Source organism: Patiria miniata, unplaced genomic scaffold (genome assembly GCF_015706575.1).
Source record: "Patiria miniata isolate m_02_andy unplaced genomic scaffold, ASM1570657v1 HiC_scaffold_3, whole genome shotgun sequence".
In the NCBI taxonomy this organism is placed as follows: domain Eukaryota; kingdom Metazoa; phylum Echinodermata; class Asteroidea; order Valvatida; family Asterinidae; genus Patiria; species Patiria miniata.
In genome coordinates, this window is record NW_024037069.1 from 31,057,502 (window position 1) to 31,085,343 (window position 27,842).

General features: G+C 39.5%; 2 protein-coding genes across 2 annotated transcripts in view; both read right to left on the bottom strand.

Moving 5' to 3' along the window:
• Window positions 1-13,336, bottom strand: part of LOC119737422 (receptor-type tyrosine-protein phosphatase epsilon-like) — a 28,390-nt gene extending 15,054 nt beyond the window's left edge. Inside the window, exons 1-15 of the mRNA XM_038211762.1 lie at window positions 13,184-13,336; window positions 12,813-12,916; window positions 11,702-11,942; window positions 10,454-10,577; window positions 9,694-9,843; window positions 8,807-8,990; window positions 8,399-8,441; window positions 6,006-6,014; window positions 5,188-5,269; window positions 3,432-3,511; window positions 2,418-2,521; window positions 2,030-2,120; window positions 1,598-1,674; window positions 1,298-1,334; window positions 304-401 (exon numbers count right to left, since the gene is read on the bottom strand). Of these exons, the coding sequence (XP_038067690.1) occupies window positions 304-401; window positions 1,298-1,334; window positions 1,598-1,674; window positions 2,030-2,120; window positions 2,418-2,521; window positions 3,432-3,511; window positions 5,188-5,269; window positions 6,006-6,014; window positions 8,399-8,441; window positions 8,807-8,990; window positions 9,694-9,843; window positions 10,454-10,577; window positions 11,702-11,942; window positions 12,813-12,916; window positions 13,184-13,229 (1,470 nt within the window). The 5' untranslated portion in view covers window positions 13,230-13,336. The remainder of the gene's footprint in view (window positions 1-303; window positions 402-1,297; window positions 1,335-1,597; window positions 1,675-2,029; window positions 2,121-2,417; window positions 2,522-3,431; window positions 3,512-5,187; window positions 5,270-6,005; window positions 6,015-8,398; window positions 8,442-8,806; window positions 8,991-9,693; window positions 9,844-10,453; window positions 10,578-11,701; window positions 11,943-12,812; window positions 12,917-13,183) is intronic.
• Window positions 13,337-14,070: 734 nt separating this feature from the next.
• Window positions 14,071-26,407, bottom strand: LOC119736658 (fibrillin-1-like). Its single transcript, XM_038210673.1, has 15 exons — window positions 26,154-26,407; window positions 24,977-25,120; window positions 24,486-24,608; window positions 23,814-24,062; window positions 22,501-22,641; window positions 21,897-22,154; window positions 21,522-21,665; window positions 20,775-21,035; window positions 20,157-20,285; window positions 17,850-17,978; window positions 17,218-17,520; window positions 16,305-16,607; window positions 15,565-15,858; window positions 14,540-14,689; window positions 14,071-14,096 (listed from the first exon to the last, which is right to left on the bottom strand). The coding sequence occupies exons 1-15, from the start codon at window positions 26,338-26,340 to the stop codon at window positions 14,071-14,073; spliced, it is 2,841 nt and encodes a 946-aa protein (XP_038066601.1). The 5' UTR covers window positions 26,341-26,407.
• Between the last annotated feature and the right edge of the window lie 1,435 nt (window positions 26,408-27,842).

The window sequence follows — 27,842 nt, forward strand, 5'->3', positions numbered from 1 at the left end:
AGTGACCACGGACTCTGAGGCAGTGTGGCCTTGAGACTTTTCCCCTGATGGATCTTGCTACATTTGGCAGGCTTGTCACTTACTCAAGTGTTGCATGTTGCTACATTTGGAAGGGTTCTAGCAAACATACCCTAGAGGGTTAGGATAAACACATCACAAGCAATGACAGTGCATTGTGCGAAATACCAAAGCGAGCTTCGGTGTGTCCCAATAATGGTAGAAAGCCAACCCACTAATCACAAAAATCAAACAACTTGATCGGTCCTCATCGTTCTGTCTCTTGCTGCCACGCACGCTACCTACCCTGCCGTTCTCCAGGCACTTGGTCAGCATGATGATGGTGGCGCAGTTCTGCTCCCAGACCATGCGCCAGAAATCCAGCACGGTGTCCTCGCGGGCACCTACGATGATAAGAACGAGACTTCATCACACACGTACGAGACATTAGGGAGGTTTCGCAAGCGAACGGATACGCTTACACTTACGTTTAGCTATCCGTATCCGTTTTTTACTTACGTGTAGCGAGCGAGATATGCGTGTTGTCTGCACGTTTAGCGGATAGTGAGTGGCGTATGACGTCATACGTGCAGACGACACGCATATCTCGCTCGCTACACGTAAGTAAAAAAAACGGATACGGATAGCTAAACGTATTTGTAAGCGTATCCGTTCCCTTGCGAAACCTCCCTTTTATCAATCAAGGTATTAACTTTTTAAAGTATGGCGGACACCGTATGAGGGCGCTATTTGAAGTGGGTGAACTCTTTTGAAGAACTCACACTGACCCATTTCAAATAGCACCCGCCTATTGTGTCCACCATACTTCAAGGAGGCATAAAGTCAAATCACTTTTTATTTTCTACAAACAACTGTACATGGATTTGTTCAGTTTGTTAAAAAAAATTGTAAATTTTTGGCCAATTTCATGGCTCTGAAAGCAGAAAATTTTGCAACAGCTGTTGTTTTTTTTCACAATTTTCGAGGTTTTTTTGCTTCCTCCCATGAACATGAATCCCATAAACTGAAGTTTTCTGTGATTCATGGGCTAGCGAAGAATTCCCGTGCTAGCACTTAAAGCACAGAATGGCAATATAGTCCAGAATGCTATGGTTAGCAGAGCCATGAAAGTGGGCCTTGAGCTAGGTAGCACGAGTCACAAAATTTCCAATTTTATATTAATTCTTGCATTCTGGAGATTTTCTTAAACACATCAGTGAGGAGGGAGGGGAGTCTCATCAGTCACCCATCCCCCACCCCTGGGTCTGAAAAAAATGACAAAAACTGTCTTTCAACACACCTTGTGCAGCAATGAACTTCCTTGGTTTCTCATAGCCCTGAAAAAAATTCAAGCATTTTGGTATATGTTAATTCTAAAAATTGAATTAAGAAAAAAACAATCATGAATCTGAATTGAAAATAATGCAAACAGTAAAAATGAAACACATGAAACACTGACTAACTAATATGAATGAGAAATAAAACGTAGAAGTAGAAATATATCTTAAAAACAAAGGTCAATGTTTAGTAAAGATGTTCAAGAAAATGCAAGAACGATTTTTAATACAGTGTTAAAGATTATCCAGAAGAACCAACTTACATCAACAAAGCAGGCATTGATGTAGTCAGATCCCTCCTCGCCTTCTATGGGAGACAATCGGACCCTGGTGTGGTCATCTGTGGGAGGTAGGGAACAAGACCACATTCAACATTTATAAAAAGTTGGTGACAATGTCAATCTAAGCCTGTGCATAAAAATGTTCTGGCCAATCGCAGAGCCCCCAAACAGGTTTTGTCCAATCACAAAATGGCATAATGGGTGGCCGACCAATCGCAAACTAGAAGAGAACTATCAGATAGAAATGCTTTCTACAGAAATTGCATCAGACTAATCATTCATAAATCTGCAGAAGAACAACTGACCAATGACAAAATGGCAGTACATGCTGCTGACCAATCACATATCAGGAAGCCAGATAATGAATATTCAGTGTGCGGCCAGCAGCCAATGGCATTTGGTTATGATACTCACATGCACCAATGTTGATGTAGCGGTTCTTCTCCCTGTTGCATTCCAGATTGGTTGCGTCCCTGGTAACATCACCGGTGGCTTCTGGGATAGACTGCGAAATAAAAAAATACACCAAAAATTTATTTTGAAATACGCTCTATAGGCACTGTAGCTCTCAAGCCTGAAGAAATCTGTAGAGAGGAGACAATGAGATGAAATTACAGTTTAAGATGTGGGAGGAAAACCCCAGAATAATATTCTGGGTAAATCACACGGAATCAGGCAGGGACTGAAGGCCCAATCGAAGTGTGGACCAGGACAGAAATCAAACCCGGGCCTATGAGTTGGAAGCTGCTTTTGAGGACTCCTTCATCAATTTCTAGGAAATCACCAAGAGTTTCCAGCTCACCTTGAACTCAGCCTTGAAGGTCTCGTCGTCATTCTCGCTCTTCTGTCGGACTGTCTCAGACAGATTCTCCAAGGTGATGGGAAGAACCACCATGTGAGTCACCTCTGAAAGCCAGGAAGGAAAAAAGCAATGATGAGGAAAGGTCCAGATGCGAAACTTTGAGGATTTCATCAAAGTGTGAAATTCTTGAGTAAAATTCTTCATATGATTGGTGCTTATAGGCTGCAGAAGTGTGACGTCACGCTGGGTCATCTCCAATAGTGATTGGTCCGAACAATGTCTTGTCTGCCATTTTTACCCTAGGACTTCCACGGGCGATTAAGGTGAACAGTTTCTAGTTGAGATTTTTCAGACATTAAGAATAATTAAGACTGGAGAAGGGTGCAGTGCTTTCATCGCTGACTGTAGTCATCAATCGGAATGTGACGGATGCTGTTATTTTCTTGTTTCAACGGATGAAATTTGTTAAAAAAGTGGGCAATGTGCCTACACCTACGTTAGGCATATGTGTGTTTGGACATCACTCTGGGCAATGCAGGTTATGGTAAATTATCCGGTGTATGACGTAATGGTAAATTATTTCTTACCAGGGAGACACTGGGCATTACAGGAGATATTTGAATGTCTCCTTAATGTTTTAACTACCATATCTAAGAGAGATTATATAGTCGAAAGTTGCTTAAAACAATTCCTTCGGCTGAGAAAAATATAACTGAAACTTTGAGTTGGGGAAAGTTTTTAAGAAAGGGTTCTGGAGGGTTTTTGTTTGTGTGCACATAAACAAAATAATGAATTATCACAATCATATTAACAATATCAACAGAATCACCAAATCACCATTATCACCATCATAATCACCATCATTACTATTATCACTATAATCAACACCGCCACCAGCAACACAAAAAAAATCATAACTATGATCAATGTTTGCTGAAGTCATGTTCTCTGGTTATCGTTGCAAACAAGACATCACCATATTGTTACTATTTACAAACCACCTAACTTTCATACCTGGTTCCTTCTCCATGACTGGTACCATAGCCACGCCGTTCTCGCTATCACGAAGGAGGGGAGTTTGCTTCCGACGCTTCCTGCAGAATTGGACATTTCGAAGGAGGGAAAAATCATCTTCCAAGGAAATCATGTTTGTGAGTAAGGGAACAGCATTTCTTACAAATAGGTCTGTGCATCAACACAACTTGAACATTTCGTCGGTCGCACCACGAACCGGCGTATCCCGATTTTTTGCCAAATTGAGTTTCTGTCATTAACGTTATTATTTCATCAAAGTGCTCATTCTCAGAAAGTTTTATTTCGGAGTTCTAATTAACTAAGAACGCTAATTAGACTGTGTGGCGTATCTCTAAAAAATGAAAAATGCTGCACCACGAAGTGGCATATCCCGATACGCCGCTTAACACGCTAATTCCCATAGTGCTATGATGTCACAAAGGACCGTCGATATGAAAAATTGGAATTTAGCATTTCACGAACCGACGTATCTCCGTATCTGGCACACGGCCACTATTACGCGCGTTGTATGACATACGATATACATGATAGAAATCTGTTTCACGAAGTGACGAATAACTTTGGAACTGAATTTCTCAAAAACTAAGCAACTCAGATGCACACGGATTGCATACAATAAAGTTTAATCTATAATTTACTAGCAAAAACGAAACAGCTTGAATTCTTACACAGGGAGTATATGGAATGAGCCTACAAAATAATGACCAACTTTAAATCGTTTTTTTCTCGAAACACAAAAAAATGCGATACGTCGGTACGTGGTGCAACCGATGATTTGATGCTTTTCGAAGATAACTGCTTGAATTTTTTTTTGAAAGCGTTTAGGTGCAAGTCATCGAAACACCCTGAAAATACAATACTCTTAAGAGTTTTTACTTACACAGTCTTGCTAAGCAACTAAGCCTATGTGATTATTGCATCACTCAAGTGCATTACAGCAGTATTGTCATGTTTCAGAAAATAACACAGAAAAAGTCTGTGGCACAAAAAGACATCGTGATTTCAAGTCAAAAGAACCTCTGCCATTTGTTCAAGGTAAGAATATCTGGATATAACAATGTTTCTCAAAAAAAACCCAAGGCATAACATCTTTAAAGTGTTATTCATAAATACCTCAGACAGTTTAGCCATTCCTATTGGTCGAGAGCCCGTCACGTGGCCGGTATTAAACGGATGATAAAGACATGGCTAGCTGGTCTTAAACACTTTTCCAGTGTCACAATAAAATGTGGACTCCTAAAAATCCAGTGCCTCTTATCGTTTCATTGGTTGAACGTTCACAATCCTCACGTAGGCATGCGCAACACTACCATGGAGTTAGAATTTTATAGTTCTAAATTCAAAACGCAACGCGCCAGGTGCGTTCTGCGCGACATCGCATAGAACATGATACGCGCGCGTCAATCTCCATAAAAGGGTTGTTTTCATCTTACTCGCCAGCTGAACACTCCATTATTTTGCAGGAGGGATGATTCAAAACCATGAAGTGAATTTGTTGAACAAAATCGGGATGTTTTGAACGAATTATATGATTTTTTTTTACCGAAAAGGTATTTATGAATGGGAATAAATATGTACTCCGTCGGTATTTATCACTCTGTTTAATACCACTTAGAGTCTGGGTGCTGATAATTACCCTCGCCTCCGGCTCGGGTAATTATCAGCACCCAGACTCTAAGTGGTATTAAACAGAGTGATAAAAACCTCCGGAGCACACATTTATTCCCTTACTTACATGTAGATAACCACTCCTAGAGCTATGACGACAGCTATAAGTATAGCCAGGACGATACCAATGGCGATTGCAGCTGTGTTCACTGTTTTCAATGGACAATATGTATTGTGAATGAACAATTTATCCAACAATTTATCTAAGCTTTAACCAAAATCAATGTCTACGTTTACTAAGAACCATCCTAGATTTTTCAGACTCCAAAACTTTGCATTAAGTCAAAGACAGGTTCTTCTTGAAATCTGGATTCTTTCTCTCTACTACTGCTGTGCATTTTCAATTAACTTTGTATTGGATTACTCAAACTTGAATCTGAACAAAACTTCGAACACTGACATTGATCTAATTAAAATAATAAGAACATCAAATTTGTATAGATATATTTTTTTCCATTTGTAGCTGACTAGCTGATATTCAACAGATTTTAAAGATATAATTTAGACTAATATTGCTCACAGAAGCTCTCAAATCATGCATCTACAAAATGTAAGGTGGCTGTCCACAAAAATACCGATTGGCATTTTGACAAACAGAACCACACAATTTATACAAATGCAGTAACATCGAAGACATTTTTGTCATCTTATCGAGACCGTTTGGAAAGTGGATATTCAGTGAATGATCGCACATTCAGGTATTCGGTATATTCCGCACAGCCCTACTATCTAACTCACATATCATCGTCAGAAACATCTTAGCCTTTAGCTGAAGTTGGCAATCAATGTATAGACAAAAAATAAAATTAATCTCAATACTTTTTAAAATTTTCTTTTTAATGAAAACAATCAACATTGAGAGATATTTAAAATATGATGACATACCTCCAGCCACTATTCAGAGCAAGGTAGCGGTAAACACACCATGCAAATTAAGGAGAGAAGTAAAAAAAAAAAAAAAAGGTATTATTAGTGGGAGAGGCAAGGATGCAATGCCAAATGTGTTTTAAAAGCTGATAAACTTAAATCATTCCCCTCGGGACAAACAGTGTGGACTCCGTGTGCTAACAAACGAGGGCGCTGCGTGCAAACTAACGACGACAGCATGACTTCTTTGGGAGGGACATTGAAGTGCATTACTGGCGGTGCCTGATGCTCACGCAAAGATGGTTTGTGGACATTCAGAATAAAATCAGTTGTGCATAATTTGCATGCACCGTGCGTGTGCAAATAAAAGCGCAAATGTGGTGTGCCCCTCTCGCAGGAGCTCCCAAAAGCTATCATCTACTGTTTGTACACAGATCCATGTCTGTGTGCTTTCTCATTTTCAGCTTTTGGGGTATTTGTGGATGAAGCTGTGTTGTAGTTGAGTCTGTCACTAGACCAACGGGGGTGCGGGTAATATCTACCGCGCCCTGTTTCTTAACAACCCTCTAAAGCTCATGCACAGTGCCTCATGGCAAACTGGTAGACACACTTCAGTGTGCTATTGGAGTCCTTCAGAACTATATGTCATAAGTCAATTCATAAGTGTTTTTCTTAATTGTATCATTTAAATTTTTGAAGGTATGGAAATAAATGTTCTGAATAATCTGAATAGTAATCAAGTCGTGTCAAAGGAAACAGAGGATGAACGATAACGAAGGAATGCCTTTGTCACATTCATTTCAATAGCTTGTGTATTGAGTTGAGACTGGAGGACTTGTGATGGACTTGTGATGGACTTGTGATGGACTTGTGATGGACTTGTGATGGACTTGTGATGGACTTGTGATGGACTTGTGATGGACTGGTGATTGACTGGTAATGGACTTGTGATGGACTTGTGATAGACTTGTGATGGACTTGTGATGGACTTGTGATGGATTTGATGTTGGATTTGTGATGGACTTGTGATGCACTTGTGATGGACTTGTGATGGACTTGTGATGGACTTGTGATGGACTTGTGATGGATTTGTGATGGATTTGTGATGGACTTGTGATGGATTTGTGATGGACTTGTGATGCACTTGTGATGGACTTGTGATGGACTTGTGAGGAACACGGGATAGACATGTGGTGGACTCAAATACAACACTGGCGCAAAGTTTTCAATGCAACAAACTACTTTTGGAGAGGTCAAGGACAATAAAATAATAATTTTAAAAACCCGCTAAGTGTCTTTTATTTAAGGGTAAGAATATACCTTGACACATTGCATGTGCAAGCAAAAAGAGCTGTTAGTTGAATATCATCAGTCATAAACAATGTTCATGCAATGGTTCAACAAGAACAGCAAAAGTGGATACTATGGACTCTGGGCACATGAGAGAGTAAAGGCCGGTTCACACTTCATGCGTATACAAAAGTAAAGCGAATTTGACTTCACAAAACATTCCCTGGGAAATTGCCAGAGTTGAAATGTGTTCAACTTTGCCTTTGAGTTTGCTTCTGCACCCAGAAAGCACCGGCCTTTGATCCTAACCCTCCAGGGTATGTTTGCTAGAACCCTGCCAAACGCAGCAACATGCAACATTTGTCTAAGTGACAAGCCTGCCCAGTGCAGCAAGATCTATCAGGTCAAAATCTCAAGGCCACACTGCCTCAGAGTCTGTGGTCACCGAATGCAGCAGGATACAACTCTGGCATTGTTCTATGGGACTAGCTCTCATTGTCTCAGAAGCGGCTGTTTATGCACTGGTGTTGGTAGCTGAATGCATCAAAGTGCACCAGACTTTTCCACCTGATGCACTGTGTTGCGTCCGGCAAGGTTAGGGTTAAGGTAGAGCCCTTGAACAAATGCCAAGCACACACTCTTGTTTTACTATACTCTCGAGGACATTGCTTTGTGTTTCCCTTTGTCCCTGTAATATAACACTGTCCAACAGACTAAGCACATAAACTTACTACAGAGGACCGTTTTGAACAAAAGACCCAACTCCCGAGGACTAAAAGGATCTGTTATTCTCCCTTTGTGTGCCGGTCCTCTGGGGTTATGTAGAACACGTACACTCATGCTCGAACTGTGTGTGCTCTGTGCCCAGAGTCCATAGTATCCACTTTTGCCGTTCTTGTTGGGAGACGCAGCGGGCGAGCCACCTTATGGCTTAAAAACGGAGCTCTCACCAATGGTCACAAATCATCATCACAAATCACCATCAACTTGAGGCATGGTGGAATTTTCGGGCTTTCATGGAATGTCATGGAATTTCCAGCCTTTCACGTTATGATAGATGAATTTTTAAAGGAATCTGATGGTATTTAAAAATTAAGAACATAGAAATTCAAGCAACTTACAGGTAATGACTGGTTGCATCAGTGGACTGGAAGAGCAAAGTTCCTGATAGGGAAAAAAATATATAGGAACATTCTTACCAAGTCTGTTGTCTTTAAAGTTTTAGCAAAAAAAACAATTTGAGATTCTAACTTCATGTGTTGGAAACAGGCACTCCACGGAAAGTCACAAAAAGGGGTATTCAAAGCTTTTGAAGAGTTTCTTAAGTGTTTTTTTAAAGTTCAAATGGCAAAGAAAAAAAGTAAATAAGCCGATCAATGAAAAAGCCGCTTGCCTGTGGGGATCTTCCAAATTTGAACTGTCCCACGATAAAGAATATCTAATCTGACTGGTCACATTGTGATGTCATTATTACTGTAACTAGTTCGTCACAAAGTTTTCCTTGGCAACAATGTAAACCCATGTCTTACCGTTCCATCGTCCAGCCTGACACATGCAAGTAGAAATGCTGTGTAGGAGGTACTTGACTTCAGAGCTCCGTCATCCCCTTTGTGTGGAGATGTAGTCGCTCTCTTTCTTCGTCTGGATTCTGGAGTACAGGATGAGGACCCGGTGTTGCCAATCTTGACGTTAGTTTGATCTGTGAGGCTGTTGCTGTGATTGAAATTGCCAATGACAAAGGCATGGCTAGGTATCACATTCTTTTCATTTAGTGTTGTGGTGAAATAAATGTATTTAGTTCCAGGGAACCGGCAAATAGAACGGACTGATTCATAGGGCCCCCTCCACTGTACAACGTGGGCAACAGCACATGTGCATCTCCTTGGCAGCACTGGAAACAAGCCGTTCATATGTAAAGCACTGCCATCAGCATTTGACACTGTTATGCAGTGTTTCTCAGCGTATAGTAACAACATCACAAAAGCTTTAAATTTCTTTAAGTTTTATATTAATAATATAATAATAACGGGTTCTCATATAGCGCTTTTAACTGAGATCGAAGCGGTTTACATTATTATTACCCCTGATCATTGGGCCAATTAAACATTCCAAATACCATCTCAGCTCCCTGAGGAGTATAGGAGTATAGCTCGATGCAGCCTGTTAGGTGCAAGGAAGCTAATTCAATCACACTAACCATCTCTGCCCTCACAGGTACCCATTTTACTCCTGGGTGGAGAGAAGCAATGAGTGACAAAGTGCCTTGCCCAAGGACACACGCACCATGACACCGGGCTGGACTCATACCCACTACCTGCAGTTTTACCCACAGACCACAAATTCAATGCCCTTAACCACGAGGCCAAAGTTTTCATCAAGCATTTGAAACAAGATTTTTTTTAATTGTATGACTTACCCGTTTCGTGACTGGGCGATGTAAGGCTTTCCAGCTTCCTTCTGTGCATCGACAAAGCTGACAAAGTTTTCGATGGGATAATTCACGTCTGGGACCTTGCCTTCAATGCCTTCCCCTTCAGGAAGCTCCACAACCACAATGTCGTAACAACTACAAACGTAGGGTAAAACATTCCAAAGCAATTCCTTAAAAATGATGAAAGCTAACACTTCATTAAACTGTCATCAAAGGATCTTTGAACACAAGGTAAAAAAGGGATCTGCGCATTGGAATTGCATACATCAATACTTACATCCTTTCCGTGGACATGTGCCCAAAGACTTGAACCCTCACCTCCTTGGCCTGTTTTGCTATGAATCATCCTCAATACTACAAACTCCTCCACATTTTTCCACTTAATCCTCCCAAATCAACAAAAACTGAATGTCCATGTGTCCTTAGTCTTTCACAATCCTCCAAAATTGTATGTTGCATTTAGCCTCACAAAACCTCCAAAACTGCCTGGAGGACTTTGGAGGATTGAGGAAGGTTAGGGTTAAAGGTGTTATGAGAAATTTTATAATTCTTAAAAAATGTTTCAAGGGGCACTGTGAGAAAACATAAAAAACTAAAAAAAACACAAACACCACAGCACACGTCAGTCAATAGAAGCGTAGAAGATGAAACCAGTAAAGATGGATTTGGCAAAAAATAATTCTTCCAAACTTTCTAGACAAACTGCCAAAAACAAATCTGCTTCAAAACTTTGATTACATTTTACCTGATTGGTCCATATCTGGTGCTAGCTGGACTCACAGACATCCAAAAACTCTCATGGGTGACAACCGGTGTGTCGTCATCAATGTAGTCTACCTTTGTTGGGGTTACAATTTCCTCAGTCGGGGCTATGAAATCATAAAGGAAACGTCCGCCTTACTGTCAGATTAGTCTGATGTCAAGTTCTTTGAAATCATGCATTCAAGGGTTACTGTGCACTCTCATTCACATGTAGCACGTCTACAGGGATATCTAAACTAGTTGTGAAACAGTCCATCGCGAGTCATCCACTCCCACGTAGAGTTAAATGAACTGTGGCACAGGCATTCCTCTGTTACAGTTCATCCCGTTACTTGTAACTGCACTTGCAAATGAATTTGTGATTTACTTTTGACCAAACACTGTCCAACACGGTACACTAGAACTGGGCAGAGGTGGAAATGATGGTTTGCGGGTATTAGGAAAAAGAATAAATTTCTCCATACAAACTGTTTGTAGCACTTCAGTCAGACATTTCGTTGACAACTTATGGCTGTTTTAAGTTTGCATTTATCAACTTGTCAAAAAAAAGTGAAATAGTGAAAAAAAGGCCTTTAAAGTTTTGAGTTTGTAGTCATGAAAATGAAGGATGCCTACTGTTTTTCATGAAAAACATTTTTCCCCTTACAATTTTTATGGTATTTCTTTCAAATATGTTATCAATATATAAAATTGAAAAAAAAAAATGCTCAATCTATTTTTTTGCATTTTTCTCCAGTGCGGCCTGTGCCCAGTTCCGTCCCACTTTGCCAGAATGCCGCACATATTTGGTAATTTGTAGAGGCAGCCTTGACTTCATTTTTTATTATTTGTTAAATAAGCCTAGTTCCTTATAAACCAAGACTTATATAATCACTAAAACTGCCATATTCATCTATTGCCTCATTCATCTATAGTATGGGCTATTGCATAATCTCTGTTGGACACTGCATTTATTCAATCAGACTAAGTGCTTAAGCAGCTTTACTTCCACAGCTTTGTTTGAAATAAGTTGCATTCAAGTCTAATAGTTGAATCTCTCCCAATCATCGTCAACAAGCATATCATTCCATTGCCTAACTACAGTCACGTCATGCTGTCAATATAATGTTTATCAGGAATGCACGTAACAGTTTCTCTAAAATCTTCCAGCACAAATTTTACGAATTTGAGAGAAGATAACAGCAATGAAACAACTGGTGGATTACATTTAAATAAGCATTCTTGTACTGACCTACTGGAGGGGAATCACAAGTGACGTTGGTCTCCTCGCTTTTGGGGCCTTCCCCTGGCTCCGTCTCTGCGAGAACTTGAAACTTGAATCTGGCGTACGGTTCCAATTCAGTCTTATTGACAACATACAACCTCTCATCAACATTACTCCACGACAGAGAGTCCGACTTGCTTTCATCAAAAATAAGATCCAAACTTCCATCAGATCCAGGCTCTGGGTACATGTACGCTTGAAGAAAAATCTGTGCCAGGGAAAGAGTAATTTTAGCATTTTAAGGCTGATTCTATTGACACCCTCTTCTTACCAAGTTTATCAAGTCTCACCATACACCACGAATGGGGGTTTGTTGGATTGTGGTGTGTCATAAAACATTACAATACCCCATACATATTCATGAGCAAGAGCTTCATTCTCACTGGTATTCACCTAGTGTGCATGCAAGGATTCACGCATAGGATAAATACGCATGTGCAGTTAACTATTGCATGGGCTAAAAGTGTGAGAGTCTACTACGCTTATGCTTTATGAAGGAATCGTGGAAATATTCCAAGGGGGTAGTGCACCTAGCTACATGAAAAGACGACGGCACATGCACAGCAACGTTTTGCTGAGGTAACTGATGCGCAACTTGACAAAGATTTGGTGAATAACTATGAGGTAAAGTAAAACGAACAAACCATGGTTTGTTTTGGGTGGATCGTCGATATTAGATTCCCTGGATATTGGAAGTTGAAAAACTAGTTCCCTCAACTTCCAATACCTCAGGGAGGTAATATTGATGATCCATCCTCAAGCCAGATTATAGTTTTTATACTATTGACTGTCATTAAATAGTCTATGCATCCCTTGGATCTGTGAATGACTGTAAGAGGGTAACATATACATTAGATGGGCACTAGTGACCTTATTGTCCGCTACACATGTGTAAAATTAGATCACTGGTGATCTACTGGCGTCTTCGCATGAGCGGGCAAACGCCGTTAGCAATTTGTTTGAATATCTTTCCAACTGCTCTCCCCCAACTTTCCCTTATTTGTCGCTGAGGGGTTACTGGTGCATGGAACCATAGCAATCGTACAGTATGATGCTTGATGTTTGATTCCCTCCCTACCTTATAAGCTATAATGATGCCATTTTCTTGCTCGGGTGGATCCCATGTGACCATGCAGGCGTCTCCTTCATTGTCTAGAAGAACGTTGATAGGTGCTGAGGGAGCTTGAATTCAAATATGAATAAGAACAATAGAGTAAGAGGGCTCTACAACTATCAAATTTTGTAAGTTAATAGACTTATCAGGTTAGCGCCCCTTGAACAAAGACTTTTACAAAATGGGGAACCCCCAACATAGGGTTGGATAGCCCAGTTGGTAGAGCACCGGAGCAGCAGTGTGGTGGATATTTAAAATTATTACAAACACCTAGTCGGTTGCCCTTGTGGTTTATTAAATAAAATTTAAGGTATTGACAAATTTACGCTTCTTACCACTCTGTGCAGTCTTGCGTACAATACTGTCAGAATCATCTCCCATCAGAGGATTGCCTCCTTCCACATTGAATGCCGTCACATAAATAGTGTAGTTACGGTACGGACTCAATTCACTCACGACCAGAGATAAGGGTGCAGGGTTTCCTGATCCAGGGGCTGTTAGATGAACAGAATATCCATGAACATAAAAGGAAAAGTACTTATTAAAAAATAGGAACAGATCACATGTAGCTCATCACCGGTAAGAAAGGGAGTGTTGGGGGAGACCACAGTTTGGTTCCCCGACCAAAAGATCCGACATATAAAGCGTTTTAAAAACAACTGGCTTTGGCTTCGTCTTAAGGAGATTTGAGGACTCAACTTCTGGAACTCCAGCTACATTTTGGTGCCTGTTATGCTTCAGGAACATTCAATCGATTTATATGAAGTCGAAAGTTGGAAATCTTTGTTTAGTTTGCCTCTCAGTGATTCAGAAGTTGGAGGTAAGGCCGAAGACGAAGCGGAAGCAAAGGTTTTGGAAACTCCATTATTTCTGACAAATCTTAGATACATCAGAGATAGATCGTTTGGTCTGGGAACCAGACTAGGAAGCCCATCGGAAGAGAGATTCTGACGCTTCGCCGATACCTGATGCTCACGCCAAGATGTTGCCTTTGTGCGCATTCAAAATAAAATTAGTAGTGCATATTGTGTATGCACACACAGTGTGAAACTTTGTCTGGATTCATTCCTGGCTTCCTGGCACCTTGTGTGAACATTTGAGGGATTTGGGGATATTTAATTTTTTTTGGTCCAAAAATGACTTTTCCTTTATAATGCCGACTGTGGCGAAGTTTAAGATTTTGTGTGAAAATGGTGAAATTCTTCCAACTGGGTGTTTTGTCTTAAATCTCGTTGTAGTGAGCCGATACTTTGACAAAAGAAATATTATGAGAAAGTTGATGTTTTTGGTCCAAAATTGATGTTTTTGATATTGCAAGGAAGTGTGCTGACCGGCGTTCATTTTTTATAAGATAATTATCAAAACAAACTTTGAACAGGCTTCCTGCAAAACAAAATTATTAGAAAAGAATTGTATGGCAAGTCTTTTCATGCAAAGGCTGGTTCAAACTCTGCGTGAAAGTGAATGCAAACTTGTAACACAGTAACTTTTTGCGCTGCAAATGTGCAAAATCTGAACACACTTAACTCATTTGCACCACATGTTTTAAGATGCCAAATTCATTTTGCATTTGTATTCGCATGAATTATGAACTGGCCTCAACTGTCTCTTGTATTTGAAATTATAAAAACCGTAATAAAAAACCCTGCTCGAATCTCCGTCAACACAAAAGTACAAATAAAGTTACTCACTTTGGTGTGACTTTGGCTCATCAAATGCAGAGTCAACTGTTACAACGTAGTGAGCAATGGTTCCTCTCTCGATTACAGGTGCATCCCACTTCACAGTGAGAGAGCTCGAAGTAATCGCTGTCACTCGGACCTTCTCTGGGGCATCAGGTGCTAAATACAAAATAAATTTGAAGAAAGGTTTACTAAAAAATAAAAAGCAACCATATAATTGCCATTTTTATTAAGACATCAGTAAGTTTTAGAACTATGAAATGTAAATGCTCACAGCCTCTTTAATCACCGCTAATGCGGTATATTTTCAAAATTACAGAATGATAATAGAACAAATCTTAAGAACAGAATACAAATTTCTATAAGCAATAATTTATTTTTAGACGTCTAATAAACGTCCAAATTCTCCATTGATAACACGTTGATTGAATATTCATACCCCATGTATATCATTTAGAGATTACATCTTGTCAATGTTTCTTTTGTAAACATGTGTACAGACACGGATACTTAACTGATAAATGCACAATGCAATACCCATATCGAAAAATGGACACATGGATTTTCAGTCTTATGGGCCTTATTCACGAGTCAGCCATATTGAATTGAAAGAGAGGAAAAATCTTTTTGGGACTTTCAAAGAGAAATGAAAGCAACTTAATTCCTAACTAATTCCAGTCTGCGTCAAGGAATCATTTTAAATTTGTAATTAAAAATTTCCTAATGTTTAAAGCCAGATTGAAAAAAAAAATCCAGTAAATGAAGGCTGCATTGTGCCTGCATAAATAGTCTGGTGCTGTCCCATTGAACAGTTAACACTTACTGAAATACGTTCAGGGAACGCGACAAAAATGGCCAACTCGTGACTAAGGCCCATCCGCTCCTTACAAAGTTTCTCAACAGTACCTAGGCTATTTCTCACAAAGTCACAACTACTGTCAAATTATGTAAAAAGAAAGGTCTGCACCTTGCCTTTCAAAGTTTAAAAACAGTGCCTATTTTTTCACTTGTTATCAGACAGACCTGATTCTTACCTGCCTGTAGAGTTCTAATTGGGTTTGGTCGCATTACTTCCAAGCCTACACCAGCTCTGTTCTGACAGATTACCCTGACTGGGTACTCCATGTATGCAACAAGGTTTGTGATACGTCGTGATAGTGGTGGCTCCTCAGCAAATGCTCCAAGTGTCCAATCAGGACGTCCAGGTTTTTGGTAATCCACCTTACACATGAATGGCAGAGCATTACCATCATAACTGACTCTCCAAATGACCTCGACTTCAGTGGCACTAATGGCCATGGCATCAACATTGTCTACCTCAGGAACCTCTGCAAGGAAGATAGAGAGATCATTGTTGATTGTCACAACTGAACTGAATTTGTCACAAATGATAGTGTTGAAGGTGCATTAATTAACTATAAAGGCAATGCACTTCTGTACATGTAATCATTCAAACTATTAAAAACAAAACGGATTTTCAATCAAATTGTTTTGAAAAAGGCTGTCCCAAATGATGGTTCTGTCCTCCACTCATTTAAACTCAAACAAGTAACGCAGTATTTTTTAATGGCACATAAAACAAATTATCTAGTTCCACCTCTTTAACCAAAGTAAATCCGTTCCAAACACTTTTACAATCATGATGTACAATGTTTTAAACATTCCCAGAGTACTTTATCTCCTCATTCTCGTGAGACTTGAAACATACTACTCTTAAACAAGCAAAACAATCCCTCCTTTGAGATATTTGAATGCATCTACTCATCTCACTTACCGATAACAATGATGGCAGCCTCCCTTCGATCTCTATCTAGGGTAAGATTATTCGAAGTCTCGCAGAAATAAGTTCCATTATCGGATCGGGCAAGATTCAGCACACTCAGTGAACTAGTCAGACGTTCTTGGCCATCAACCGATGAAATGGAATACTTAGGATCAGTAGTCTCTATGACTGCATTGTTCTTATTGTACCAGGTGATCACAGGTCTTGGTCGAGCATATACTACGCAGTCGACAGTTGCAGTTTCTCCCAATTTCCCCTCGGTGCTCTCATTTAGTGATATGATGCGCCCAGGTGCTACAAGAAAAAAAAGGCTGTTATTAGATCACAGTGTTTGGGTATATCTTTACTTTCATTTCAAAAAGTTGTTTTCCAACTACAAGAACATTTCAGATATGATGCGCCCAGGTGCTACAAGAGAGCAATAAAATGAGACTTGTATTTAATTCACAGACAATGTCATTAGGACACAGAGTTCATATAGGACACAATGTTTGGGCATTATGTTAACTTTAATTTCTAATTTTTTTTCTCCAGATTTTTAAAATATGTTTTTCAATTAAAAGAAAATGTCCGCTTTTGTTTAGTTGCGTATCTTTTCACACAAGTGCCTGTTTCATCTATGGATGCTTGACATGTTTTTTTTCTCCCCAAGGAGCCCTTAAAGACCAGGAGAGCTTGTCCGTTAAATGCATCAAGCAGTTATCAAGATTTAGTAGAACGGCTGCTTACATGCACTGGTAGGTGGTAGATAAGCAAGGTTCTATTTATGAGGGGCAAAACCTAATATTTAATCCATTTATGGTAGAATCATAACAACTCATCCCAATTTGTCTGGCAATCGAAGACCAGGAAATGTAGTTATATTAGGGACACACACTAATATCGATTTACAGTGCTCACTTACCAAGGACATCTAATTCAAATTCATCTGAATCTGACAATCCAACTCCGTTTATCACCGTTGTCGCTGTACATGTATATTTCCCACTGTTGTCTGGGCTGATGTCATGTACGATGATCTCATACAAACCCTCCATTATCATACTGGCAGTCTCTGATGTCCCGTTAGGATTGGTTATTGTCACAGGGTTTATAGGAACCAGATCTCCTGAAAGTAGATTGACTTGACACCGCAGTGTAGCGTTATCAACAGCAGCTGTGTCTAAGACTGGTTCCTCAGTCACGGATAATTCTACGTCCAGGTAATCTGCACGGAGGTTCATGGATGGAATGATTGATTAGACATGTATATGAAAAAATACTTCATCCGTAATGACAAAATACCAACAGGTCAGTACCTAAAAGTCTATACAACAAATTATCAATGCAAAGCTGGCACCAAATCGGTACACTTTGTCCCATAATAATCAACTTCCATGTGGCAGCATTAGCAACTTGACACATTCCCGGTTATGAAATTATTCACTGAAATAATTATCAACCAGTTTTATTACCTTTTTAAAAAAATTCTATCAAAAGAAAAAGTATTAACTGGAGAAAAGAAAGTGAATTGTATTGAATGTGTATCTTTCTTACTTTTGTCGCATACAGCATTTGTAAACCCAGGAGTACAGGTGCAGGTACCATTCACATTATTACAATCTGCGCCTTGTACGCATGTGCAGGGTGACAAACACTCAACTCCAAAGAAACCATCAGCACATTCTAGAATAAAATACAAACAATAGCAAATTGTTAAATTGTTTACTTTAAGATTCACTTTTCCAGTAAATACACCCCATTCCTCCCAAATTTAACTTTAAAAACATCAAACATTGATCAAACATTGACCAAAAAAGTCTTGACACTTTTTGTACTATTTTTGCTGGTCCCATGAGGGGCCAGCTTGCAGTCCTTTTTATACACAACGTGTGACTTCTTCTGGTTGTTAGCTTGTGAAGAGAGCTAGAACCAGGTAGTATAGGAATACCTTGCAACAGGCTAAATCCGGTCCACTGTGCAGACCAGATGCATGAACAGACTGCCAGTGAATAGCCATTCTGCATCACTTGAATGGGATATGGTTTGCTATGGGATCAGCTTTACCAAGCTTTCCCTGGTCTTGTTTTAGTATCAGAACAGTGTCACTCATGGATGTTTCTCAAACTGCAGTTTCAAGCAAAACAGAAATAGGTCACGTTGACCAGGCCAAACCAACCCGAAACATTATTGATATAAACCGAATCTGAACTGAAACCAATCTGAACTCCCCAAATCCAACCCGACCCGACCCGACCTGACAAAAATCAAGCAAAAACAGACCCAAACTAACCCGAAGCCGAACTGACCCGAAAACCCCCCGAATATTGGGCTTGGGCAATTGTGTGTCCACTTTTTATGCCTGAACTTAACAGCGTTGCGTGAAAATAGTCGTCTCTAAGTAAAAAATCATACCGTACATAGGTTCGGTGAAGATTCATAACGTTACCCACTGTACTTGTGGGCCTACACGTTTTAGACTGTTTGTGTTAGACTGCAAACCACATGCACATTAGCATGTTTGGTTGACGTAATAGTCGTTGGTTGGTACAGTAACTCTGCAATTAAATAGCATCGCATGAAACTCCAACTTGTTTTTTTTTTTTTTTTTCACAAGATGGAATAACCGACCTGACCCCAAAATCACAAATGCAAAACCGAAACCGACCCGACCCGACTGAAATGATGGACAAACCAACCCAAAGCAACCCGAAGTTGGTTTCAGATCGCGTCGGATTCGGGTTTGCGCAACATTTTACGGTAGTTCACTGTATTTTCCTTGATGAATCCAGAAAACCATAGTGCTTGGGCGGTTTAAGGAGTAGTTTGCTTCACTACAGCACACGGACTAATGGATTAGACTTTCAAGGCACTTTAAGAAAGTGTTTTTCAAATGATTACTTTTCCGATGATGGAACGTGCCAGAACTGATGCAAAAGTTAGCACCTACATGCAGTGCATACAGTACTTTACAAAATGCCATGTTGATTCCTTTTTTAAAGTCATTATCATTTTATTCTAAGTAACCTTAATTCATGCTTTGTATATTTGACTATACAGTAAACTCCGGCGAAGTCGGCACTCTCGGGACCCGAGAATTTGTGAGGACTTACGCGAATGTCGATACTGCTGTAAGTCGTCATTTTGCCGACTTACATGAATGGCCTTTTTGCACACATGATTCATTGCACTAATTGGCTTCGATTTACCCTGGTTTATCTCCTTAGTGCTTGAGTTCAATCCAGCAAATTAATCCTCGAATTTTATCATCACGTTTGGGGTATTTATAGTGGAGACCACGTGCACAAACTAGTAATACATGTACGTGCACAGTGGTATACCACGCAAGCACTGCATCATTGCAGTATTGACTGCATCATTCGATATTCAGTAAGACGACCCCCAAAATGGACAGAGCGCATGCGTAAAGACTAGAGGGGGTTCTGGTACTGATATGCTCACGATGCAGATATGCTCACGATGCATGCAGTAGGAAACCCTTTTGGCCGGCTGTGCAGCCATGCCAATGCAGCGATCATGGCCGTGCCAAACCACTTTTCACTCGACACTTCTTGCCAACCGCAGTACAGGAAGTCGATGCCAATGCGTGATTTTTTGAATGCCGACTTACTCAAAGGATTTTGTTATACTTTTTACGGAAAGGGGTCCGAGAGTAACACTACAACTTGAGCGAAATGGGGACTTAAAACAGCCAACTTAGCAATACAAAATTCAATTGAAACACTTTACAGACAATCAAGACTTTAGTCAGATGGCCGACTTGAGCAATTTGGCAAGTTGTATGATGTCGACTTGGCCGGAGTTTACTGTATTATCAATGATTTCCTTTTAGATCACCCATACCTGTGCACGTCACTCCACTACCAGTGTAGCCAGCTGTACACGTGCACAGAAAACCTCCATCTGTGTTTGTACAGTTTGCAAAGGTATCACAATTATGTCCATTCGTCACTGCAGTACATTCATCGAAATCTATCAATGGAAGGGAAAATAAACAAGATAAATGCAACAATGAGATTTACATTATTTGTTTTGGTCCAATCATTTTAAAAATGACCCAAAACAGGAAAAGTGTGATGTAAAACTATTAAATTAAAATGTAACTAATAGACTAACACACAAGTTCAATTAATAAAACAACAATTGATCACTAATACCATAGTTTAGGCCGTGTCTGAATTACTTGGCAACGGTTTGAAATAACACACATAGGTCTAGGGGAAGTGTAGCTGCTGAACTACTCCCCATAGACCCGTAGACTTGTGTGTTATTTAGCCATAGCAAAGTACTTTGTACGCCGTCATAGCATGTGAAGGTCACAAAACGTTATTTCATTTTCAGCAGGAGACAGAACGGCGATTGTAATTCCTAGAACTTATACAAAAAACGAGAAAAAGTTACATTTTGGGCATATGACAGCTACACCAGTACTAAAGCACATTGTTCAATTGGTATTCCTACCTATAACGGTGACTGTAAATACACAGTTAATCAGAGCCATATTGCCAGCAGCATCTCTTGCTGTACATGTGACATCCGTATCACCAATCCTAAAGGCGTGATTGGTTGATGGTGTACAGGTCACAGTAGGAGCTATTCCTGTAGTATCAGTGGCTGTAGGAGTGGTCCAAGTAACTGTAGTTGATGTCATACTTTCAGGATCGGCAACTTGAGCATCTGGTGACCTACAGGTGTTGGGATCAAAGACGGGAGGAGTAGTGTCTGTGAATAAAAAAGGATGTTTCATTAAAAAGCAATTTCATTTACTTTATTTATCATTCTCAGATCATCCAACGACAAGTTAGTAAATCAATGGACTTACACACTAAGCTCGGTGAAATACAACACAAACTGTGAGGTAAAAGCACACACCATTTTCCGTGAGCTTGAAAAGGTAGTTTCTCCACATTATTAAGGTATAAGAAAAAACAATGTGCTATGAGAAAAAAACAACATTTGCAAAAGCAATGTTTGGAAGGTTTTCTCGCCAGATATAGGGTCAATGTCCTTAATTACGACTGAAAGACAACACTTTTTTTTCTGAGGGGAGACATCGGGTCACAATTTCATTTCATGTGATGGATTCTGTTGTTAATGATTTGTTTACAATTCTCCATCTCTGCGACATTAAGATATTGGACACTGGATTCATAATAAGATTGTCTTCTATTTAGGAATGTAACAGACAACATGTACGTGTTTTCATACCTGTGCAAATATGATCATCCATGTTGGGTTTATTGTAGCCATTGTTGCATGTACATGAGAACCCTCCATCTTCATTATTACACTCAGCATTGACACAATCATGACGACCAGGTGAACCCACTGAGGCAGTGCACTCATTGAAATCTGCAAGAAAAACAATTTAACCAACATTCTATATCACATAGAGAAGATAATAATTAAAGCGTGTTGTACTCAAACCTGACATTAATCTCAACAAATTTAAGAATTGCATATTGACATTTACATGTTCTTACAACATGCAAAGTCTTTCCTTAACATCAAGAACATCTTTCAAATACATTCATTGCACTCCTCTCCCAAAACTTCAAACCTCCAGGATAATTATAAACATACCCGTAACAGTCACAGTAAATGTACAGTCAGGTGTGGCCTTATTTCCAGCAGCATCTGTTGCTGTACATGTGACAGGTGTCTGACCAATCACGAAGTCTGTTCCTGAGGCCGGTGTGCATTCCACAGTAGGAGCAACATTGGTAGAATCAGTGGCTGTAGGATCGGTCCATGTTACCATGGTAACCATGCTTCTGGGATCAGCCACACGAGATATTGCTTGAGGACAAGAACCGGGTGTAAATACTGGAGGCTCAGTATCTATAATAAAAAGAGGAATAAACAGTATATCAATTATATCTTTTAATTAAAAAGGAATATAGACATGCAAGATGGAATAGTGGATGATGTCAAGTAACTAGCTCATGAAAGCCAGCGTGTGTGGGACAGGGTTGGTTTGCGCATTTCAGAATGGGCATACAATTAAAGTGTTGTCACAGATTGACACACCCCTGAATAATTATATATATGCGCACTGCAGAGACATGAGGTCAACACAACCATTAAGATACAAACTAACAAGTCGCGCTTAATGAATAAGATGTGTTTTACTTATTTTTAAACGGAGTGAAAGTAAAACCTAAAAAACTAACTGATTGACCAATACCTGTGCAAGTATGATCATTCATGTTGGGTTTACTGTAGCCATCGTTGCATGTACATGAAAACCCTCCATCTTCATTAATACACACAGCATTGACACAATCATGACGACCAGCTTCCATTGAGGCAGTGCACTCATTAAAATCTGAAATGGATCAATAAAAACATGACGGGAAACAAAAAAGAACAGGAAAACATTTGCCAAATAAGTTACATATATCACTGAATTATTAACAATGTGCTAAGCTATTTTCTGTTCCAATATTAGGCTACATAATAAGAGTGATTTGCCAACCAACATATCTTTAGGGAGTTATATTAGTCTTTGTACCGACTCCCCCCCCCCCCCCCAACAGATATGAAGAGAGAGTTGAGAAGACCACTTTGAAGGACGTTTGAACTTATAACACCTCGCCCACAGATTCTGTGTCTTGATTGGGCGAGAGCGAGTCACATGATACTTTCTATTTTTGCTATCTTTTTGTGCACAGCCAAAAGTACTATACCCGTAGCAACCAAAGTACTATACCATTAGCAACCAAAGTACTATATCCCCGGCACGGTATTTGTGTGCAAATGCATGCTGGTGTGCGCGTTGCGCACTTTGTTCCAAAGAGAGAAATACATTCTCCACCAATTTTGTTCCAAAGAGAGCGCGCCGCAGAGTTGGGTTCAAACATTTCGTAAAGGGGTAGTTTGGAAGAGAGAAATACATTCTCCACCAATTTTGTATTGAAATTGAAGTTTATTTCAACTGTGTTCAGATTTAAATAATTTAAAATATTAAAACCAAGCAGAATCTGTGGGGGAAGTGTTATAAAACAAATATTGAATGCTTTATCTCGTGGTGAAGTAAAACTAGCCTCCCTCGGTGATCCATGGAGCATTCTATTTTCCCTCGGCGATGTCCATGGATCACTTCGGGAGGCTAGTTTTACTACACCACTCGAAGCATTCAATATTTGTATAATATTACCATTGGTACATGATGCACACATGCTGATATTCTTTGCAACTTAAGTGCACAAACCAATCTGCATACATGCAGCGTGTCCCTCCCACTAGGACTCTCAAAAGTAGTCACAAAGCATTATCTACTCAGGCACGTAGCCAGGGTTTTGTTTGCTTGTTGCAAACTTAAAGTTTCATTCCGTTAATCTATTTTAATCATTCCGATTTTGCTTCTCTGAGCGTCCTGATTTTCCTGTTAGAATCTCTAGCTCGTTGCATTCTGCCACTCTGCACTCTCCTGGTTACGCTACTGCATCTACTGCACACACACAAATGTTATCTAAAAATCTAAGATTAACGTCTTACCCGTGATGATCACATCAAATGAACAGTCTCGTGTATTTCCAGCAGAATCCGTAGCTGTACATGTGACTCTATGGGTGCCAATTTGTAAATCTCGTCCAGATGGTGGATTACATACAACATTTACTGATCCACCGTCAACAACATCAGATGCCATGGGATCGGTCCAGGTTACAGTTGTTGTGGTACTTCTTGGGTCGGCAAATCGATTGATGTCTGCTGGGCACTGGGTATCAAAGACTGGAGGATCATCTGAAAAGTTGAACAGAAATTCAATTAAACTTTACCCCGAGCAATTGATCAGAGGAGAAAATGGAAGTAACAATGTGCAACACATATCAGAAGATCTGAAAATGGAAATATAGCTTTAGGTCAAATTAAAGAAATTGGAAACTGAAGTACTGAATTAAATATCAACAAAAAGCAATAATTTTTTCAAAGACTGCGAAGTTTACTACATATATTACTATTTCTGTAAAACAGAGCAAAGCAAGAAATAGACTTCATGTTGCAAGTCCTACTTGGAAGTAGGAACATCAACCTTTGATTAGAGCACTCGAAAACCTGTAATTCTCTCAAATAATGAAGGGGGTTAAGAGAAAGACGTTACAAAAGCTTAGCTATTTGTGTTTTTGAATGGACAAAGAATTGTCCAACCGTCCTCCCTGTAAGTACCTATACACATTGTTGCATCTCCGCTAGATTGACTATAGCCAGCATTGCAAGTGCACGTAAAGCTTCCTGCGGTGTTGGTGCATTGAGCGTTGGTGCAAGGTGATGGCTGGCATTCATCAATGTCTAATAGCCACAGAAGAAGAGGGATCAAATGTTACATGACAGTGCAACTTGCTCAAATTTTAAAGCAAAAAATATACATCTGAACAATATGTGTGGGAAGATGTGATATGGAAGAACAGGAAAAGGTTCAAGTTGATGGGGTTGTAGTTAAAAATGAAGCTACTGCAGTGTGCATTCAAACAGCATGCTATTTAGGTGCAGCTAAGGTGTTCATTGGATCTATGCTTTTTTTGGTCTCTAAAATGCAGCAAAAATAAAGCAGTGGTTGTTGTTCTGTGGCAAAAATGAGACAGATTTTAATCAGAACGAGATGGATGGTCAAAAAAAGGAAGAGAACCCTGACTATTGTGCAAATTGCATCATTCTACCTTCGCATGTCTTGTCATCTCCGTTGTTATGACTGTAGCCAGCATTACAGTTGCAGTTGTAGTCTCCATCTGTATTCATGCAGACTGATATACTTTCATCGCAAGTATGGCGGTCAGAGTTCGTTGCAGTGCACTCATTAAAATCTGACAAAATAATTCAAAACAATATTAAAACCAATGTCATATCACTGTATGCAGTCCAGGTTTTAGACCATTATATTAGACCAAAAGGAGGATTACAACAAATGTAAAGTCAACCTCATTCCCTGTGGGTACGATCTTGCTGCGCAATGTTGTTTCCCATCATGCCTTGCGCCATCATAACCCCTGGCTTTGTCTCATTTAATTGTGTCAGAATATGGCACATTATAATAAGGGCTGCAGTCGAGTCGTTTAACGTGCGCCACCATCTTTAAAATGTTCAACATTGTGTTTTTTGAAGAATCAATCCCTTCAAACATGAAATTTCGATGTCGCATTATTTAGCAAGGATTTATATTAAATGTACGTACCTCTGTCGTCCCTTTACAACACAAGATAGAGGTTTTTTTGGCCAAAAAAAACCCGAGGGCATCCATAATCCAAATCGTACAGGCATCGCTCAGTTTTGAAAAAATGTTCGTAAGTGACGTGATGGGCAGGAGATAACGCGCAGGTGCGAATTCTTTGAAATACGTGCGCAGTATGCTCTGAATAGCCAGTCAGAGTCGTTTACGTAATCATCCACGGCCAGGGGTTAATAAAGGAACGAAGGAACGCACACGAGCCCATGAAGTCGGGGCTGATGTAAAGTATAAATGGTAATTTTTTTAAGGATTGATTTTGAAAGTTGTTATTTTAGATTAAAGACAACAATGTGAAGATTACCAAAAAAAGGGTTGACATGTTGCAGTCCTGAAGCATAAGTCAGGAGTTCTTGGGATATAATCTCACTCATGTCCTTCAAAACTGAATTAGAAGCATTTTAATTCAAAAGGTGAAATTAAGTAATCGGTTACTTATCGTCGGCGTGATTTTTTCTTGCAATATCTCATTGGAAAGCTTAAATGTAATGCTAGAAAATGATCAATTCAATTTGAAAATGTATTGTTCAGGGGTTGCCATACCCAAAAAACATGTATATACCAACTTTAAAGCACTATTAACAAACTACTTATTATATTACATTACATTGTACCTGTAACAGTCACAGTAAATGTACAGTCAGGTGTGGCCTTATTTCCAGCAGCATCTGTTGCTGTACATGTGACAGGTGTCTGACCAATCACGAAGTCTGTTCCTGAGGCCGGTGTGCATTCCACAATAGGATCAACATTGGTAGAATCAGTGGCTGTAGGATCAGTCCATGTTACCATGGTAACCATGCTGCTTGGATCAGCCACTTTAGTTCTATCAGATGGACATGAATTGGCCGTAAATACCGGAGGCTCGGTATCTATAACAATTAAAAGAGGAATAAATACTATGTTGATTTTATCTTGCATTTATCATGAATATTGACTTCAAGATGGAACAATGTGGCTACAATCAGCCACACCAGATGTTGATGATGGACAGGAATTGGGTGTGAATACTGGAGGGTTGGATCTACGGAAATAATAACAATATAAAGGCATCAAACAGAATTAAATTGCAAGTAATTTTTAAATGCACATGTAAATAAACTTTCACTTTTCCTGATTACATTTTGTTAGAAAAGGAATAATGTAACATCCACATATTACATCAGCCTTCGTAAGCATTGGTTTACTGACTTAGTTTACTTAGAATTTAAGAAATGGGAAAATTAGGTGCTGCCAAGAGCGTTTGTAGTGAATCTGTAATTAAAGCTATAGTCCATCATTTGCAGCCATCCGAAAAGTAACTGGCGTAATTATTGTTGAAAAACAAACTTAGTTGAAAGATAGTAAGGGAACTAAACTCCCTGTGAAATTATTCTTTCTGGGAAGCTGTCATTTTGAAGTAATCAACGAAAGAAGGCATTTCCAACGGTGATTCTTAAGAAGCACCGTAGGAAAATTTAAATTAGTAGTTCGTTTTGTTATACAGAGCAGGGCGCGCAAGTATTGGAACGACGCACACGCGCGCGCGGTTGTTATAATTCGTCGGATCAGTGCGCGACGTCGCGTATAGCTGCAATTCAAAACATGATTCAGTAACTTTTGATTTGAAATTGAGATCTTAGAATTCTGTTTTTCTCGGAATGTACAGCTGAAGCTTAGCTGAAACTTTATCAGGTTAGTTGCTTAGTATCCTTTATTAGATTTTGAACTCTTTTGTTGCTTCAAACGAACAAAATGCACACATTACAAATGATGGACTATAGCTTTAAACACTTGTGATTGTTTTATTGTAGAGTAAGTATATATTACAGCAAGTCAAATTCTCCCCATAAATGAGGGGGGTTGAGAAAATAGCAATATTGAATGTACGTGTATAATGTGTCTTCTTTGACTGAATAAGCCTCTGCACTGATGACGTCACACTTTTGTGTGCTCTCCTATGGTGCTCAATGGACCGTGGGCCCCCACTGGCTCAGTAAACGAAGTGTGACCTCCTCAGTGCAGAGGCTTCTTAGGTTTTTAACTTCCTGAAAATGTCAAGAATATCCTCCCCTCGAACAGAAACAGTTCAAATCACATAGCACGGTGATTTTTTTACCATTAATTATTAATGATAAAAAAATCACTGTGCTATGTGATTTGAACTGTTTCTGTTCGGCATAGGGGAGGAAATTCTTTACATTTTCAGAAAGTTAAAAACCTAATAAGCCTCTGCACTGATGAGGTCACACTTTGCATATACATGTACATATGTATGTATGCCTCTAAACACATATGTGTTTAGAGGCATACATACATGAACA